Raw genomic sequence first — 18,250 nt, 5'->3', positions numbered from 1 at the left:
CGGACACCCAGCCACAGGCTCACTACCCACAGCTCCAATGTCACTTAGAGAACTGAGTAAGACCTTCTTTAATCTTCTGAAAACAGCAGCATATTAATAAACGAATCCTCGTCAAAATTAGAAGAGGCTGACAGTACATTTTTTAAAATGACATTCAGTAAGAAAAAAAAAGTATAAGAAAGAAGATACAATAAGATTTAGCTAAAATGACTTTTCAAATGGCAAAAGAACAGCTGAAAATCCCTGTGTGTCTAACAGTTCAACACTCCACCCAGGCTTGAAACAGCTAAAGGAAGCCCTACCTTTTTGTGCTCATAAAGTCAGAGGTGTTATTTTCATCTACAGGAGCCAGAAATTTTAGGAAATTTGGCACAGAGGAGGAAGAGTGGAGTTTTCTCCGCAGGGCATTGCGGTAGGAGATGCTGAGAGTTCGGTTGGAAAAAGAGTTTAGGACAAAGAAATACAAACATACAAAGTATAAAACATCAGCTTCAAAATTAAAGCAACATTTTAGTTCTAATGCTAAGAGAAAGTAAACCAGGTGGGAAATTAAAAATAGCTTACAAGTGAGATTGAACTTGAATTTTTCAGTTAATAAAATTCCATTTTAAATGAATGGAACCAATGAGTTAATTTAAAAGCATCAGTCCATTTAGTTACGCGAGATAAATGAATTCCGAGAGCTGCCATGCAACACGGTGCCTGGGGTTAACAATACGGTGTGCGACCCTTTAAACACTTGTTAAGAGTGCCGATCTCCTGATAAGCGCTCTTACCAGAATAAAGGAAAATCAAAACAACCCAAAAAATCAGTCCATCTTCCAAAATGACTCTTTCTTTCAAACTGGAAAAATTAATGAGGGCGTTTCTGATGTGGCACAAACTGCATTGTCTACGGTCAAACACGTGTTTTAACGTGTGTGTGTGTGTGTGTGTGTGTGTATTGGGACAGGGGAATGTGACAGTAAGTATATACAAATGGCTTGCCATCAAGACCTTTTGAGGAAATTAAAATTTAGGAAAAAATTTAATTTTGAGAAAAATAATCAATAGTAAAATTAAGTCAGTTCGAATGATAGACTGAAAATAATGAAAACAATAAAACCACACACACACACACACTCGTGGCCCAGGTCCCCTCCATGCAGCACATCCTCTCGGTGCGAACCTCCCCGGAAGACAAACGACACTGAACTTGCCATGCGAGTGCGCTCACCTCTTAGGCACGGCATTCCCACTTTGTTCTCCACTCGTGTTATGTTTTAAGGACTTAAAAAAATTTGGTGAGGAGTCGGAGGGGTTAAGACGAGGTGGAGGAGCAGGAACTGAAGGACCTGAGCAACTTTTAGACTCGCCAACAGGTGGATGATTCCCACTAAATAGCAAGTAGAGAGAAAGCACTGGGGTTTAGCGGCAGAGGGGGGCCAGGGGGGCACGACAGAGGGGCAAGAGGGGGCGAGAGGGCGGTGTCTCACTTCGCTTCTGCATCCTGACTCTCAGTGGCAGAGGTAGTTTTTAGTGAAACAAAGAGTATTGTGAAAGGTCATTCTTGATCATTTCCCACATATCTCCACAACCAATAATACTGTTTCCTCTATCCCCATTTTAGGAACGGACAGGAAAAAAAATTTCAATTGAAACAAAAGCGAAGAAAAGCAAACCAAATTCCAGAGTTTTAAAAATACATCTCTCTTAAAAATGAACAATAACCTGCCTTGAATATCAATGTCTCATTTCCTGGACATAAATAAGAAGGGTTCGTACAGGGTGCGGAACGTGCAATAGGTAGGGGAGACAGGGGAAGAGGAGGGGGAGAAGAGGTGGGGGAGGGGATGACATTTCCCCCTCCCCCCATGCCTCTCAGCCACTATGTCCGGCATGACCCATTAGGAAGTTGCATTCCCAGGGGAGAAGGGGAATGCGCTGTCAGGGACACTGATCCCCCCACCTCTGCCTTCTGTGAAACACCAGGCTTATTAGCCAGAGAACGAGGCCTCTCTAGACAGGAACGTTTGCATTCGCACTGAAAATGCCAGGACTGAGTGTGGCAACCCAGTGGAGAGGCAGAAGAAAAGGCCCCAGTGTGAGTGCAGAGCTTTAAGACACATGACAAGACCCTCATAAGGCCTCCAACCGTGTTGTCTCTAAAATGTCGTATTATCAAATATTAGCTCCCTCAGTGTGTCCTGCTTGGGGATCCTGGTTATCCAGCAAATTCCAAAGAATTGCCCCAACTGCTTTCAGTGGCTGCCTGAAGACAAAGCCGAGAGGCCCTGCTACATAGTTTCAGGACTGTCAATGCCGTCACCTCTTCACTGGGAACATTTCACCCCCCAACCCCCCCCCCCCCCCCCCCCCCCCCCGTGGACTGTGCACGATCCGCGCATGACCGGCACTGACACACGTCCTGGGGCTTCCGTTGTAGGCAGGTGTGGCCCTACTTCACGTTTATGAGGCCAGGGGTTGTAAAAGGGGTTTTACAGTTAATTTTAAAGATAACTGTCCACTTCTGGTCTCTGACACTTAGGGTCAAATGCATGGCCAAGGGACCCCAGGTGGAACAGGAGGACTTCTGTTACTCTGGTACTTACCCATGTCTGTGACCAGGAAACTCCCGTTAGAGCCCAGTTTTTAGAATTAGCAAATCTTGTTACAAGACTTTAGGATTCTCCCACCCACGGAGATTTTAGAGAACATCTGTTCCAATTTTGTCACGGAGAGATTTAGGCAGGTCACAGCCAGTTCAGGACAGAGCCGGGGCCGGGGCCCACGCCTCTGCAGCCAGCACAGGCAGCCACGTGGCCCCTCAGGCTCCACCCATCTCGGTCCCACCGAGGACATGCTCCCGGTGTTCAGGTGAGCACCCCGCCCTGCTGGCCCGCTCCCCACTTCTCTGCAAAGCCACGAGCTGAGTGCCAAGGTCAAACCGCCTGGCCCTCCTGGAGGAGTGACCCTTATACACCATAAGGGCCGTTTCTGCTCTGTTTCTCCTGCTTCTCCCCAACACTGGTAACAAGTATCACTTCATCTACATTTCCCATGAGGGGCCGGGGTAGGGGTGGGGGTGGGGCAGGGGGAGCATGCCACCGCATCAAGTTGATCTCTTTAAGCCAAGAGTAAACCTGACTCGGGGTTCTCTCTGACCCAATGAACATACCAGGGATGCACATACCTGCTTAGGAACAGGTATGGCCCAGCTATGCTACACAACAGATTCACATTTCAAACAAATCTTACTTTCGTTCATGAGGCGTCTCTGTGCTCACTGAGTGGTACCTCATAAGTTTCCTCTGCGAGCCCCCCGGGGAGCCCTGGGCGGGTTCCGGAGGCTCCTGGCACTCCACGGGGAAGTGACTCAGGGTGTTCGCCCGCCTTCGGTAGCCCTGCTGGGGAGAGAGCAGGGCAGGCTCTTCCGCGGGAGGGCTCTCCGTGTCACCGGACAGCAGGTCGTCTGAGGAGCCCAGGAGCCTGGTTCTGCTCTCAGACGCGGGCGAGGCCTCCTTGTCACACACAGAGGGCTCCTGGAGGCAGACAGACAGCAGATCAGACGGATCCCAGGAAACCTGTGGGACTTACAAAGCTCTAAACCCCAGCCGCAGGAAAACAGTTCAATATGTAAGCACATCTGATTATAATGCCAGGTGGAAGCCACCACAACCCATAAGGAAATAAAAGCCCTTTACATGCCTGCTTGTCAGAGACAAAATGCTAACTTGTGGGACAAGTGGGAAACTGCCCAAATGCAAGCGTGAGGGACGCAAACCATGACACAGAACGGTCCCAGGCCAAACCCAGTTTCCTCTCTCTGGAAAACACAACTGAACTATCGCTCGTAAGATGCGTAATGAGGGTTGGCTAACTTGTCTGCACTGCTTAAACAAATCAAGTTCTTTATCTCTGCCAAGTGTGTCCATACACATTGCACCCACACTTTAAGGCTCTCTCTCTGGATTTGATTTAATGCTAAGATTTAACTTGGTAATCTTGAGGGTTAAAAATTATATCCTCAATTATTCTTAGTATATGGAAAATCTCTCCCTCGGCATTTATTGCCACGATTCAGGGCCAATCACTTATCTTCTTTCTGCACCTCAATTTCCTCGTCTTTATAGAGTGAAAATTTATCCCAATGGCTTCCAGAATGAAGCAGGATACTATAACCGGAAGTACTCTGCTCACTGTAAAATGTGACACAAATGTAAGGTACTGTTTTGTTAGGTACTCCATGACCTTACTGAGTAGGCCCTCAAACATTTGTTGAGAATCATGACAATAGTGCAATACTATAGATTTTCAAAACACATACTTTTTCCAAGGCATGAACTACTACCCCTCAAACTGATGCTTAGCACTGCACTCCCAGAACTTGGTATGTGGCCAACATATTTTTCTCAAATGAAAAAATATAAAATAAGAGGAAGTGTGCCAACTCGTCCCTTCTGAAATTGCTAGAAGGGTTAAATTAATCAACATGAAAAGAGTAAAAAGGAATGAATGCATCTAACAGTGGACTGGAGAATCTACATTCTCTCTGTTCATTTGCTATCTAGCTGAGTGCCTTTTATTTACTTATTTTTAAAATTTATCTTTATTGTTGAAAGTATTACAGAGGTCCCCTTTGTTTGTTTGTTTTTCCCCACTGACCCTCTCCATCCCGCACCCATCCCTCCCTACTTGAGTACCTTTCAGATGACAGGTACTAAGGATTTTAATTTATGTGGATTGAGGGGAGAGATTATAGACACTTAATTTTGTAGGAATTAGATGGGAAAAGTTTAATTCCCAGCAAACTATGGAATAATATTTTAAACATAACTAAAATATGTTATTCTTCTATAGTTCCAAGGATCCTTTTCAGGCAAGGATTTAAAAATTTGTCTAAGACAATATATCACAGCAAACAATCTCCACCATGCAGGCCTGTTCACCTCAATTCTCATTAACATTCTCCACAGTCTATGAAAGGGCTAACTAACCCTTAGCTTAAACTTACACCTGAAAGGGCCACTCGGATGTCCAGCTCCTTTGCAACTCCTAGGTGATCAATTTATTGGGAGAGATCCAATTGCATTAAATGTGCACCTTTACAACAGTTTTTCTACCTCAGGATGAAAAAAAGGTCTAAAGAAGTGCACATAAAGATACACACACAATACACACAGGCGGCTTCTGAAAAGCTGCACTTCTCCTAAAACTACCCTAGAAACTCAAGCTATGTGTATATTCCCAGATGTGTGTTTTGGAGAAGAATAAAAAACGAGCAAGACTTACTGGAAAAGTCCCTTGAGTGACATGCGTGTCTTCACAGTTATCTTTATGCGCAGTGGTCTATCTGAAACACCTTCTTCCCCGTCCAGTTCCACAGGGACACTTCCTACCCTTTCTTCAAGATTCCACTCAAAAGCCTCACTGTTCTCCTCTCCAAACTTCCCCTGGTTCCACTGACCAAAAATAAGTCCCTCTCCCCTCACTGTGACCATTAGGCCACCACCGTCTCTCATCCAAACTCCCAGGACTCCTACCAGATGCTGGTGTTACTTGTGGACCTGTCACCTCTCCTACCAGACAAGTAGGAACTTGGCAAGGCCCTGTCTAGCCATCTGTATATAGTAGAGAAACTATAATGTTTCCAAACTTGAAATGAATCATGAGGTACAATCAGTACAGAGTGAATGAAGGGCAGTTGACCTTGACACTTCTGCTAGATTTTAACTCAGAAATCATACTTGGAAGACTGGTGTCTAGGGTCTCACTCCCCAAAGTCGGTTCCCCGACCACACATGGACATCGCCTTGGCACTTGTCAGAGTTCAGAGTCTCTGGCCTCCTGTGGCATCAGAGTCTGCATGTTAACCAGAACCCATTCAAGACGCCCCTCAGGATCTGAGAAGCACGCATGGAAGGTAGAGTTCCTCGCTCTGCAGATGGGAGCATGGCAGCAGACAGTGACGCCAATTGAGAGCTGTGCCGTGAACACTTTTCAAACAGAAGAGAGAATACCAGCATGTGTCACACACTGCTTACAGTAAGCACTGTTTTGTGAAACTTTAATTTTGTGAAACTTTTGTGTGAGTGTGTATGTATGTGCTTGTGAACCATTTCGCAGTGTTGCATGTGTTTCTTACTGTTGGTTATGATCTCAAAACTTCAAAGCCACGAGCCCAGTAGGGATCTCAGAAGATCTTGGAGTCGCTGTGCAAAGGCGCTGGCTGCCACAAAAGTTCCCTCTTTCTTAAATCTGCAGCCCTTGGGTAGCAGAAGGAATGCTGGCTTCCTTAGCACAAAACCCGAAACCCACGTGTTGGCGGTTAACAAGTTGAACTAACCAAAGGCTTAAATGTCTAGAAAGCAAGAAACTAAAACAAGGACACCAAAGAGAACCACTGCTGGGTCACTGTCACCAAGCCGTGCTTGTGGCAGAGGCACAGACTAGAGCGTGGCGGCTTATTTAAGTAGAACAGAAATGAAAAAATCAATCAATCAATCGAACAGAAATGTCTAATCACAATCGCAGAGCCAGCTGGAGGGTAAAGTGAGGTCCAGGAATTTGAGCTGCATACTTCTCAGAATTCACGAACCCACTTCTGAGGTTTGCCCAATTTCAGTTATTTTTAATCCTGGAAAAGCTACTGGGGAAAGAAATCCACTGTGGCCTGCAGCAAATCCGATCTCAGTGGTCTGAGTGTGTGATCTCGCTTCTCTGCTTAGGGACTGGCATCTGCTGAGCCACATGAGACGTCTGTGTCATGTCTAACTGCGTGGCCAGCCTCCACGGCACCACGAGGACTGAAACCACCAAACTTTCCTTGAGTGGAGATAGGAGGCCTCTTTGTCCCTTTCGATAGGCCCTGTAGAGACAAGAGGAACACGGCCTATTTGCTGGCTTCTTAAGGGCGTCATAGAAAGAAAAAGGTGCTTACTTTGTTGGTGTTATTTAACGTGCTAGACACGGAGCCGTCCAGATCCAGGCTGGCAGAATGTTCCGGAAGGCCTCTGGCTTTATTGCCCTATGTAAAGAAAAGGCAGTTGAGTTATGACCCCTGAGGCTTCTGCAAAAGCATCAGCTAGCTGCATCGTGGTTTCTGTAAGGAAAGTCAGGAAAAATGCATCTCCTGAGAAATGCTGCTAAGCACACATATACATTAAGACAGCCAACATTTCTGTCTTTTGTTTTTTTTTAATAGCACACCAACCTAAATGCTCCAGAACACCTTGTGGATTAGTCGATTGGCAGTTTTAATGGGAAGGAAGAAGAGACTATTCATTTATGAATTGTCATTGTAACCCGCTGGCTGTATGACACTCACAACATTCTGTGCATGTGGGACTCTCAAAGACAGCCACCCACCCCCGGCTTTGTAAATGGACTGTTTTTAATTATGTCTAAGGATGCTGCAAAATTCTCAGAAGTATTTTCAAACAAAATAAAAATTAACTTTAAAAAAATACAGCATTTTTTTTTTTAAAGTGGGTCTGAAAATAAAAAAAGAACTGTAAGATGATGTTGCAAGCTCCAGAAAGGTTATCACACTTTGATTTCTGAGAAATGCCATTTATAATCACTGGGGGTGGGGGAGTGGGATTTCTTAAAGAACTCCCATATCAGTGCCTATGTATACTTCCTATTTCTATTCCTGTAGAGCTGCAGTCCACACACCTTTCTGTAAAGGCCCAGAAAACAAATCTCTTACACTTTATGGGCCATGTGGTGTCCATGGCAACTACTCCACTCTGCACAAAAGCAGCCTCAGACGACCGGTGAGTGAACGGACGTGGCTGTGCCTCAATTACCCTCCACGTACAGAAATGGGAGGTGGGTGGTGTTTGCTGATGGCTGTAGTTTGCTAACCCTGCCTCAGAGTTCCAGGTACAAAACAAGAACTGCGGACAGAAGCTGGATTCTTACGTTGTACCAAGTGACACCAGGAAGAACGGAACCCACACTGGGTGCATCTTACCTGTGCCCTTTATAGGAACTAGCCAATGAACAGCATTTCGGGGAGAGACAAAAATTTCCATGGGATTACATATAACATAATACAAAAAATTTGTTTCACCCATGCCAGGTTAAAAACTGAAATTAAAGTGTAGATAACAATGTTGTAAGATTAAGAAGACATTAAAAAAGATTTCACCTTCTATACTTTATGATGAGCACAAAGTGAATAAAAGTAACAAATTAAATCAGACACTCCTTTAAAAAGTGACTTAAATCAGGAGGAAATTATGCTACTTACCCGGGACAAAATACTTTCCAAAGACTCCGCTAAAGATCTCTTCGCTTTGTTTTTCAGCATGTCGAGCTTAAATCGAGTGGCACTGGATGGTAATTCGCTTCCAATATTCTCTGCTGCAATCTGTGTTGTCTAAAAAATGAAACAATGGAAAGTTGAGCCACAACTCCCTTTCTTTTTTCCTTTTTAAAGGAATGAAAAAATCTCTTGCGTGCATCTTTTTGACCCCAGGCCATTAGCCTACCCTCATCTCACCTGCTCCTCAGTGACAGGGCTACAAGTCCAGGAAATAGTTTTGCCTCAAAGAGTTGCTTTACCTGAGCCAAACGAAACACAGCACTGTGCTTGGAAGCCACGCAGCAAAGCCGCTTAGAGCTTGTGCTCTGTAGTCGGAGCAGAGATCTGTCATTCACTACCCGGCCTCGTGCAAGTTACTTACTTTCTCTTTCTCTGGGTTGCAATTTCCTCCTCTGTAAATGGAGCCCAACCTCAAGATCTAATCATAAGGCTGTGTTGTGAGACTAAAACAGGTAGAGCCAGTAAAGCATGGGGCACAGCTTCTGGTACAAAGGTAGCCATGGTCAGCTTTTCAAAGTGAAGTAACAATTTACCTTTTGGGGCATTTCGGAGGGTAGGATAAAATAAGTTTACCAACTGAAGAATCCCTTCTGTCTGCCGATGCCAATCGTTCATTGCTTTCTTGAGAGCTGTCTTCCCTCCCACCTATTGTTTCCATCACCCCTTTCATTCTCCTCTGCCACCAGGCTTCTCTCCCTTAACTGACCATAACAGGAAACTGACAACAAAATGGAGTGTGTTTGCCAACCACTAAGAGGAGTTTAATGTCATTTATTAAGAGAGAGGCATATTTCTTTAAAACCGACAAAATCCATAGATACATTGCTTCCTACTTCTCTGAAGTGTTACCTGATGGCTTTACATAACCCTGGTGCCCCTTTGGCCAAGAACAGTGAGGGGTTTGGGCTCTGGCACTCAATGCCCAGGGAGATGCCTCCTTGCTCTCCGTCGCTATGCGGCCTCGGGCAGGTTACTATTACCTGCTGCCTCTCTCGGTTCCTCTACCTGCAGACTGAGGATGCCCAATGGACTTTCCTCACGGAGCAGTTACGAGATTCAAATACATTAATACACATTAAAGCACTTTAAACACACCTGAATCTCAGTAAGTGTCATTACTAGCTAGTCTCTCCATTTGCTTTCCACTTTTAATAGAAGAAAATGACAAACATATTTGAATCACTCTCCTTTATCTGCAGAAATAACCCCTCTTCTGAATTGAGTGTTTATCACATCAACTCACATTTTTGTACTTTCATAAATGTATGTAGCCATAAAACATACATGTTGGTTTACATGTAGTTGAAGCTTAAATGAATATATCATCCTGTGCATACCCTTCTATAATTACCATTTTTCTTTCAATTTTTTTTTAGATTACCATATCAACAAAGGTTCTTTGATTTACTCACTTCAATCAAAATGTATAATCATAGAAGTTTATTCATATTCCTGTTGTTAAACATTGACTCCCTTTTTTGCTTTTACAAAGGAGACTGCAGTAACCTGTCTTGTACATAGCTCCTTACCACACATGAGAAGTTTTTACAAGGAACTAGGGATGTCCTTGCTGGGTCACTGAGTCTATGCATCTTCAGCTACACTAGATACTGTCAAATTTCTCTCCCTTAAAATGGTACCAATTCATACTCCAAGCATCAGCAAATGAGAGTTCACCTTTACGTGATAATGTCAGATTTTTAAATTTCTGCCAGCGGCCTGGGTATGAATATCTCAACTTGTCTTCCTCTGATTCCAATTGTGATTAAGTATTTTTTATTTTATTCAGTTATTTGCTGGTCAAAGACCTTACGTCTTCTTTGACATAATGAAATCCTAATTCGCCAATGAATGTTATACATTTTTCCAAGCATAAAAGAGAAACGATTCTGATCAGAACTCCATTCGGCTTTGTCCGGTCATCAGAGTTTTACTTCTGTGAGAATTAGCACATATGTTCAAAGAATGGCATAGCTCAGAACTTCAAGAAGGGGGATTACCACTGAGTACACTGAGCATGCTCTGCACAACCCATACCTGCTTGCTGAGGAATGAATGCGTGAGCAATGATCAGCAGGCAGGCCCATGGGAAGCACACACCTGAACTTACAGGTGCACTCAACAAATTCCCAGTGCCTGCTTAGCATCACGCATCGTGGGCAGGTGCCTTACTTGTTGCAACCGGTCCTGTGCAATCATTTACCAAGAACAAGCGCCTGTCCTGACTCTCAGCAGCCTCCAGAGCAAAGGGAGGCCTCCTGGGACTGCCTTTGACCGACACCTGTTCACTCACAAAGTTAAGAAACCGTGGATGTGCTTTCAAACCCATAACACGCGTTTTCATAAAATGGAAGCATTTAGAGTGGATTGTTGTTGTTGTTGTTTTTTAATATATTTTATTGATTTTTTTATAGAGAGGAAGGGAGAGGGATAGTTAGAAACATCCATGAGAGAGAAACATCAATCAGCTGCCTCCTGCACACCTCCCACTGGGGATGTGCCTGCAACCAAGGTACATGCCCTTGACTGGAATCGAACCCGGGACCTTTCAGTCCGCAGGCCAACGCTCTATCCACTGAGCCAAACCAGTCACGGCGATTGTTGTTTTTTTTTAATTTTTTTTTATTGATTTCATAGTGAAATGGAGTGAGAGAGATAGAAACATCAATGATGAGAGAGAATCATTGATCGGCTGCCTCCTATATGCCCTTCACTGGGGATCAAGCCTGCAACCTGGGCATGTGCCCTTGACCAAAATCAAACCTGGGACCCTTCAGTCTGCAGGCCGACACTCTATCCACTGAGCCAAACCAGCTAGGGCTAGAGTGTATTGTTTTGATACATGAAGAAAACATTGGCTAAAAGCCTTGCCCTAACTGATATGGCTCACTGGATAGAGCGTCAGCCTGAGGACTCAAGGGTCCCAGGTTCGATTCCAGTCAAGGGCATGCACCTTGGGTGGACACATACCCAGTAGGGGGTGTGCAGGAGGCAGCTGATGGATGTTTCTCTCTCATCGATGTTTCTAACTCTCTATCCCTCTCCCTTCCTCTCTGTAAAAAATCAATAATATATATATATTTTTAAAAAGCCTAGTACTATGTAGCAGACAGAAGAAAACCTACATTTGTGTTTTTCTCCTTTTAAACCCGGCCGTAAGCATCTCCCTGCACTCAATGCTTCCATTCCTTTCCCACCTAATGAGAGGTTTTGTATGTCTATCAACACAATTCAAATATAGTTGGAAAATAATTCACACTTAGGAATTAATGCCTGTTTAGAAAGTAATTCACGTTCAGAAAATAACCTGTCCCTTGTTTATTTTAAAATAGGCATCTAGAAGTTTCTCTCTTGAAGATGATGCTGGGGACACCCAAACACATCTGGGACCAGGGTGTCTTCTTTGCAGGCAGACGTGAGCCTCCTGGGTGACGGAATGTTTAGGAGCCTCCAGAGAAAGTACTGCCCAGGCGCCAGTTCCACGTGCTGAGGCTTGGTCTCTTTCACATTCAATTATCTGACGTTTTTCACATGGAAAAAAACTATTAAATATATTTCTCCACTGGACTAATCTATGCCCAAATCATAAAGATACTACCTATTCCTTGAAAGTGAACTGGCACGAAGGTCAAAACTTTCTTTTTTTATTATTATTATTATTATTATTAGTTAAGGTATTACAAATGTGTCCTCACCCCCCCCCCATTAACCCCCAACCTCCCCCCCACACACACACTCATGCTCCCATCCCCCTGTTGTCCATGTCCATTGGTTTGGCTTATATACATGTATACAAGTCCTTCGGTTGATCTCTTCCCCTTACCCCCGCCCTCCCCTACTTTCCTTCTGGGGATTGATAGCCTGATCGCTGTTTCTCAGTCTTTGGGTCTGTCCCTTTTCATCAGTCTATGTTGTTCTCTATAATCCACAAATGAGTGAGATCATGTGGTATTTATCTTTCTCTGACTGGCTTATTTCACTTAGCATAATGCTCTCCAGTTCCATCCATGCTGTTGCAAAAGGCAAGAGTTCCCTTTTTTTTTACCGCAGCATAGTATTCCATTGAAGGTCAAAACTTTCCATCCACCCTAAGTGCTTTATTTCCCTCTAGCAGTTACAAATCATCTCAAAATGACCAATTTCCTGTTGGAACAAGTTAGGGGGGGAAATCAGAACAAGGAAAAACTATTAATGGTACAAAAGCAGGGGGCGGGGCGGGGGGAGCAATAGAAATAAGAACAAATAGGTTGAAAATGGAACTAGAGAATTAACTGAAAACTTAGATGGAGTGACCCATCCCAAAGTGGACAGGAGGCGCACACACCATCTGAAGGGTGTGTGGAAGGGAGGAATGTCAACCACAAAGGTCAAAGGCCAAGGACACAGACAGTGTACTGGCATTCGCACCACTGCTGAGGGAGCCGATAGCTGGCCAATGAGATTAAAAACATTGCCAGACACTGTACGTGAGCTCTGAGAGTTCAGGAGGGTAGAAACTCAATGGGGAGAGCTGCTACGCGTGCATCCCAGTAAAACTGCGTCATGGTGAGGTTACCAGAAAAGCAGGGGCTGTTTATGGGGCAGCGCCTTTAGAACGAGCATTGGTGTTCTTTTTAAAAGGCTATTACGTACTTTTGGAAAATTGAGTATTTTTCTTAAACATCCTTCACTGATTTTTCTCTAGATTTACTGGCCTACACATAATTTAAACAAATATGAAATGCAGCCGTAACCGGTTTGGCTCAGTGGATAGAGCGTCGGCCTGCGGACTGAAGGGTCCCAGGTTCAATTCCGGTCAAGGGCATGTACCTTGGTTGCGGGCACATCTCCAGTGGGGAGTGTGCAGGAGGCAGCTGATCAATGTTTCTCTCTCATTAATGTTTCTAACTCTCTATCCCTCTCCCTTCCTTTCTGTAAAAAAAGAAATCAATAAAATATATTTTTAAAAAAATATGAAATGCATGTTTTGAAGCAATACTGGTTATTATGAACTCACTTCCACAGAATCCAAAAGACACACAAAAGTGGTCCACGGCACTGCGTGTACTGAACCCCAAACTGGCAGCTCCTCAAAGACAGAGACCCGCAGGCAGCGCCAGCACGACCCAGCACCCCTCAAACAGGAAAGCCAAACAAAGCTGTGGACAGGAGCAGAGGGCGGCAGACTGGGCACCTCCATCGTGTGAAAGGGGATCAGTGGACGTTTCCCGTCTGAATAGCACAGGACCAGGCTCTCTAGGGTTCTGTCTGGCTTTGAGTGGCGCTAGCTTACATGCACACAGCCCGCATGCTACGAAGACCCTCCACGCACTTCATGCAGCTCCGAAGGTGCTTTGTGATGTCGCTCCCACTCTGCCAGGGAGAGAGGGGAGGTGGCAGAGGCTGGCTCCCTGCGATTGGGGAGCCGGTGGCAGTAGGTTCTCTGAAACGTCACTCCACCCCCTCTATGGCGCAGAAACGCCTCACCGTCTCCAGCACAGTCTGAACATTCCCAAATCTTCCCTACGTGTATAATAAATGCAAATAAAACACAGGGGCAAAAACAGCTTCCAGAGCTTCGGCACATCCTCAGGACTTTTTTACACCGTGTCCTGGTAAAATTGCGAGAAGAGAAAAAAATGCCATACCTGCTTTACCTCCCCAATATGGATGTGAACTTTTTGCTTCTCTTCATATAAACATCTCAGGAAAGAAATAACCAATTCATTCTCTCGCTGCTCATTTCTTGGTCTTAATTTCTTAAAAAAAAAAAAGAAAAAGAAGAAGATATTACATTTATTTTTTTATTGTCAACAAAACTGCTTAAATCATTCCTTAGGAAATGCTAACCAACTGTGTCCTTCCATTCATTAATTACTGTTTTTACCCAATCATCTCACTAGGGGGCACCAATGATCCCAAAAAGGGAGAGAATTTTTTAAAAGAAACAGTGGAACTAGCTGGTGGGCCAGATTTAGCTTTTGCCCTCTGATGTCCTTATGCCTAAAATAAATATTTCATATCAGATAGAGGCATAGTCAAAATGTTTAATAAACAAATAGTCTTGAAAACAGAAGAAAAGAACAAAATCTGTGTAAACACCCAGAGGTCAAAGAGCCATCGTGGCTACACATTTATAAACTCTGATGGTTAGTGAAATGGAAAGAAAAAGGGCAACTGGGCCCAGGGTCATGGTTCTATATGTCACATGTGTTCGTCAGCAAGCACTTTCTGCCACAAGGCATGAACTCGCACACAAAATGTCATGGCACTGACTCCATTTTTTTTTTCTATTTAAAAAATTATCTCCACATCCTTTACTTTTCAGGCAGGGTGGTGGCAAAGCACAGGGGAGTCGGAATGAGGACCTGGAGGCCCGGGGTGCTGCCTGGACGTGTGACCAAAGGCGTAGTTTAATCTTAGCTTCCTCGTTCATTCAAATGAAGCTGGTGGACGAGACACACTAACGGTCTCCTCCAGCTCCCAGTCTTTGGATTTGAAATTACCAGTCAGAGCTCATTTTTAAAAGACCATCCAACTTAATGGCTTCTTTTCACTGAATATGAAGAAAACAAAGCTGAATTGCTCTGGAGATACACAAAACGTCTAGTCCGTAAACTTCGGAAATGCATCTTTTTTAGATGGACAATTATCCATTGTCCGGCTCCTGGACCTCTCCCCCTACTCCAAACTTGTAGCCTGCCCTTTGAAGCAAAGTCGGGGTGCGATAAATGGACCCACTCTACAAGCATCCGAGTCTGGGTCAATGCTACTCTTAGCAACCTCCTCCCCCAGCTAACGAAGGAACAATGATTTCACCCTTCATGCCATGGGCTTTAGAAGAAACGGCAACACTAACCTAGACCTTCTGACATTCGATCTCTTAAAGAAAAAGGTGACTTTAAAAAATAAGTTGTTCCTGTTACTCAAGGAAAATACAGTGAATAAGTAGAAGGGTTTTTATTATTATTATTATTATTATTATTATTATTATTACTGAGGACCTTCTGTTCTTTCAAATTTCAGATTTAAGGATTAAAAATTTTAGAAGCTAGAACAGATGCTCCCCACCTGGATTCCAAGCCATGAACCTTGATGTTATAAAACTATACACGTTTTATTCAACAAGTGGATTTCTCCAGGGGAAGGTCCCATCAGATCTTCAGTAAAGGAAAGTGGTGGTGAGGACCACAATCCCAGCTTAGCCCTGCTGACCCAGAGAGGTAATGCGTATCTGTGAGTTTAAAAGCCCAGGAAGCTATCGCAACTCATTCGCTTTCAGTGGGAGTGGAAATGGCACACCCACTTTGAGAGACAGCTGGCAGGTTTTTACAAAACTAAACACACTCTCATCATACAATCGAGCGATTGCACTGCTTAGAATTTTCCCCAATGAGTTGAAAATTTATGTCCACACAGAAACCTGCATGTAAATGTTTACAGCAGATTTATAATAGCCAAAAGTTATAAGCAACCCAGATGTCCTCCTTCAGTGGCTGAATGGATAAACTGTTCCATTCGAGACAATGGAATATTATTCGGCGCTAAAAAGAAAAGAGCTATCAAGCCATGAGAAGACCTATGGGAACCTTAAATGCATATTGTTAAGTGAAAGAAGCCAATCTGAAAAGACTATAGTCTGTATGATTCCAACTATATGACAATGTGGAAAAGACGAAATCAGAGACAGTAAAAAGATCAGTGGTTGCCTGGGGTTTGGAGGACTGGAGATGGGGGGGGGGGGGGACAGGCAAAACGCAGAGGAATTTTAGGACAGTGAAACAGTTCTGGATGATACCATTATGGTGTACACACATCTTTATACATCTGTCAAACCTACAGATGTACCACACCGAGAGTGAGCCCCAGTAAACTGTGGACTTTAGTGAATAATAATGCATCATCAATGGTAACAAATGTACCTCACTTAGGCCACATGTTATTAACAGGGGAAACTGGCTGGGGTGGGAGGCACAGAGGTGGGAGCTTACATGGGAACACTCTGTACTTTGCACCCAATTTACTGAAAAACTAAAACCACTCTAAAGAATAAAGTCCATTTTATTTTTTTAAAGTTCAGAAAAGAGGAGCAGAAAGGAATTACACGAGGCCCCTCAGCAGACGCAGGCAGCGAGGGCTGACCCACTCTTTCTTCTCTTGCATCTTTTAATGCAAACTTCCAGCTACTCTCACAAGAAAATGTGTATTTTTCTTGGAGAAATTCTTCATAATCATTATTTCAAAATATATATAAAAAAAGGCTAAGAATGCAGGAATAAAGAGCATTATGGATGCATTTTCTTTTCCTCAAAGGCTACATGCAAGGAACTATTCAGAAGGCCAGAAACGAGAGCTCAGCTGAGCACAGTTGCTGCACATAAAAAACTGAAGCTGAGAGCCAGAGGCCGCGTCACGGGCTTGTTAAACATCACAGGAAAGTCACTAGAGCAGGAAGCACGTTTTCATGGTGGCGTACAAGGTGAAGAATACACCCTTCCTTAAAACAACATGGGTAGGGGCTACCATTCCACTGAGTTAAATGATCAGCGAGGTGTCTTCTCCCCCTACCTCCCACATGGCGTTACCATCCTCCCCCGTGGCAAATCGTGGTTTCCGAAAGGTGGTTTCACTGTATAGACATTCACGGGTCAGAGAGACAAGTCAGAGTGGGAGAACAGTGCGGAACCAAGCTGGGTCACATCGCTTTTCAGTCAAAAATTAACTTGCTTGTTCAAAATTAATCTACGGTGTCAGGGGCCGGGGCAGGGTTCTGAGGAGTTGGCAATGCTCCTGCTTTTTTAAAATCTCGGTGCCAGTGCACAGGTGGGTCAACTTATAAGAAATCCCCTGAACTACACACCACTGACGTGTGCACTTTCCTCCAGTTACGTTATACTGCAATGTTTACAACAACAATAAGAAAACAATGAACTGCCTGTTAAGTAACAAAGTCAACTTTGTTACCTGTGTCTTAACCTTATTTCTATGAGGAGCCTACAAACTGGTGGTAAATGCAATTAAAGATAAATTCTCAGCGCTGACTGAGAACGCTGAGCGCTCCGGGCGCCTAAGGTCTTTGGAGCCAATGACTAAAAACGGCCGCGCCCACCGGGACAGGACACTCTGACACCTTTTTAAAAAATGGCAATCGAATCCTATAAGAAATCATTTTAAGACCATAGGAAATCCAAAGGAGGTGATCCATTTTCTTTACAAAATGAAACACGGCTCTTCTACCCATTGGTCTTTAACTGGCGAAAAGCCGTGTTGTTTAGCCCATCATGGACACCTACTGAATGTACATGCACTTGATTTATCTACTCAGGACGAGTGCAGTCATCCCCTGAAACACGGGCACTCAGATGAAGAGAGTTGGATCTGGAGACATTTCCTTCCCTCACCTCCCTGGGCCTCAACGCAGTTTCTCAGACTCAGAGGGCCAGCCTGGACGCGGCACCTTCCCCAGCAGGCGGCTGCTTGGGACGCCAGCAAGGCTCTGGGAGTCACTGTCACGCCTGCCCAGTTGGAAATGTTCGATGTATTTCTTCAGTGATGACTGTGCGACTTCACTCAATACTACACATTTCAAACAGACCAGACAGACAGACATGTGGCTGGCTGTGCAGTGTCGTCAGGAGTCCTCCTAGAGAGAGGAAGGCTAACAGGCCCCGGCGCCCACTGGCCCCAGGTCGGCATGTCTGCCGCAGTGATCATCTCCGGCACCATCTGCACGATAACCACTCATCTCTCTTTCTTCATGGTTCTGTTTGGGTTGCATTTTATTTTACATTGAGCATTTATTTACAAAAACATGATTGCGTATGCTTCAATAACTATTTAGGTGATCACGTGCCACACATTTCAATAATACTAGTAATAATATTTGTCTTATGGAAGTGTGCCGTGGGAGAGTTCTGCAGAAACAAACCACCTCCAGGAAGGACGGTGTGGAGGAAGAGA

At 44.3% G+C, this 18,250-nt stretch overlaps 1 protein-coding gene across 6 annotated transcripts in view; it reads right to left on the bottom strand.

Moving 5' to 3' along the window:
- Nucleotides 1-18,250, bottom strand: part of TBC1D1 (TBC1 domain family member 1) — a 208,025-nt gene that overhangs the window by 69,885 nt on the left and 119,890 nt on the right. For 4 of the 6 annotated variants that reach the window (XM_036331236.1, XM_036331249.1, XM_036331240.1 and 1 more), the window contains 6 exons: nt 13,939-14,049; nt 8,237-8,365; nt 6,920-7,006; nt 3,238-3,521; nt 1,217-1,375; nt 303-422 (listed from right to left, as the gene is read on the bottom strand). In XM_036331236.1, the coding sequence (XP_036187129.1) occupies nt 303-422; nt 1,217-1,375; nt 3,238-3,521; nt 6,920-7,006; nt 8,237-8,365; nt 13,939-14,049 (890 nt within the window). The remainder of the gene's footprint in view (nt 1-302; nt 423-1,216; nt 1,376-3,237; nt 3,522-6,919; nt 7,007-8,236; nt 8,366-13,938; nt 14,050-18,250) is intronic. The other 2 variants (XM_036331259.1, XM_036331269.1) reach the window with 2 other exon arrangements.

Source organism: Myotis myotis, unplaced genomic scaffold (genome assembly GCF_014108235.1).
Source record: "Myotis myotis isolate mMyoMyo1 unplaced genomic scaffold, mMyoMyo1.p scaffold_m19_p_1, whole genome shotgun sequence".
In the NCBI taxonomy this organism is placed as follows: domain Eukaryota; kingdom Metazoa; phylum Chordata; class Mammalia; order Chiroptera; family Vespertilionidae; genus Myotis; species Myotis myotis.
Note: the sequence above shows the minus strand (reverse complement) of the source record. Positions and strands in the feature narration are given on the sequence as shown.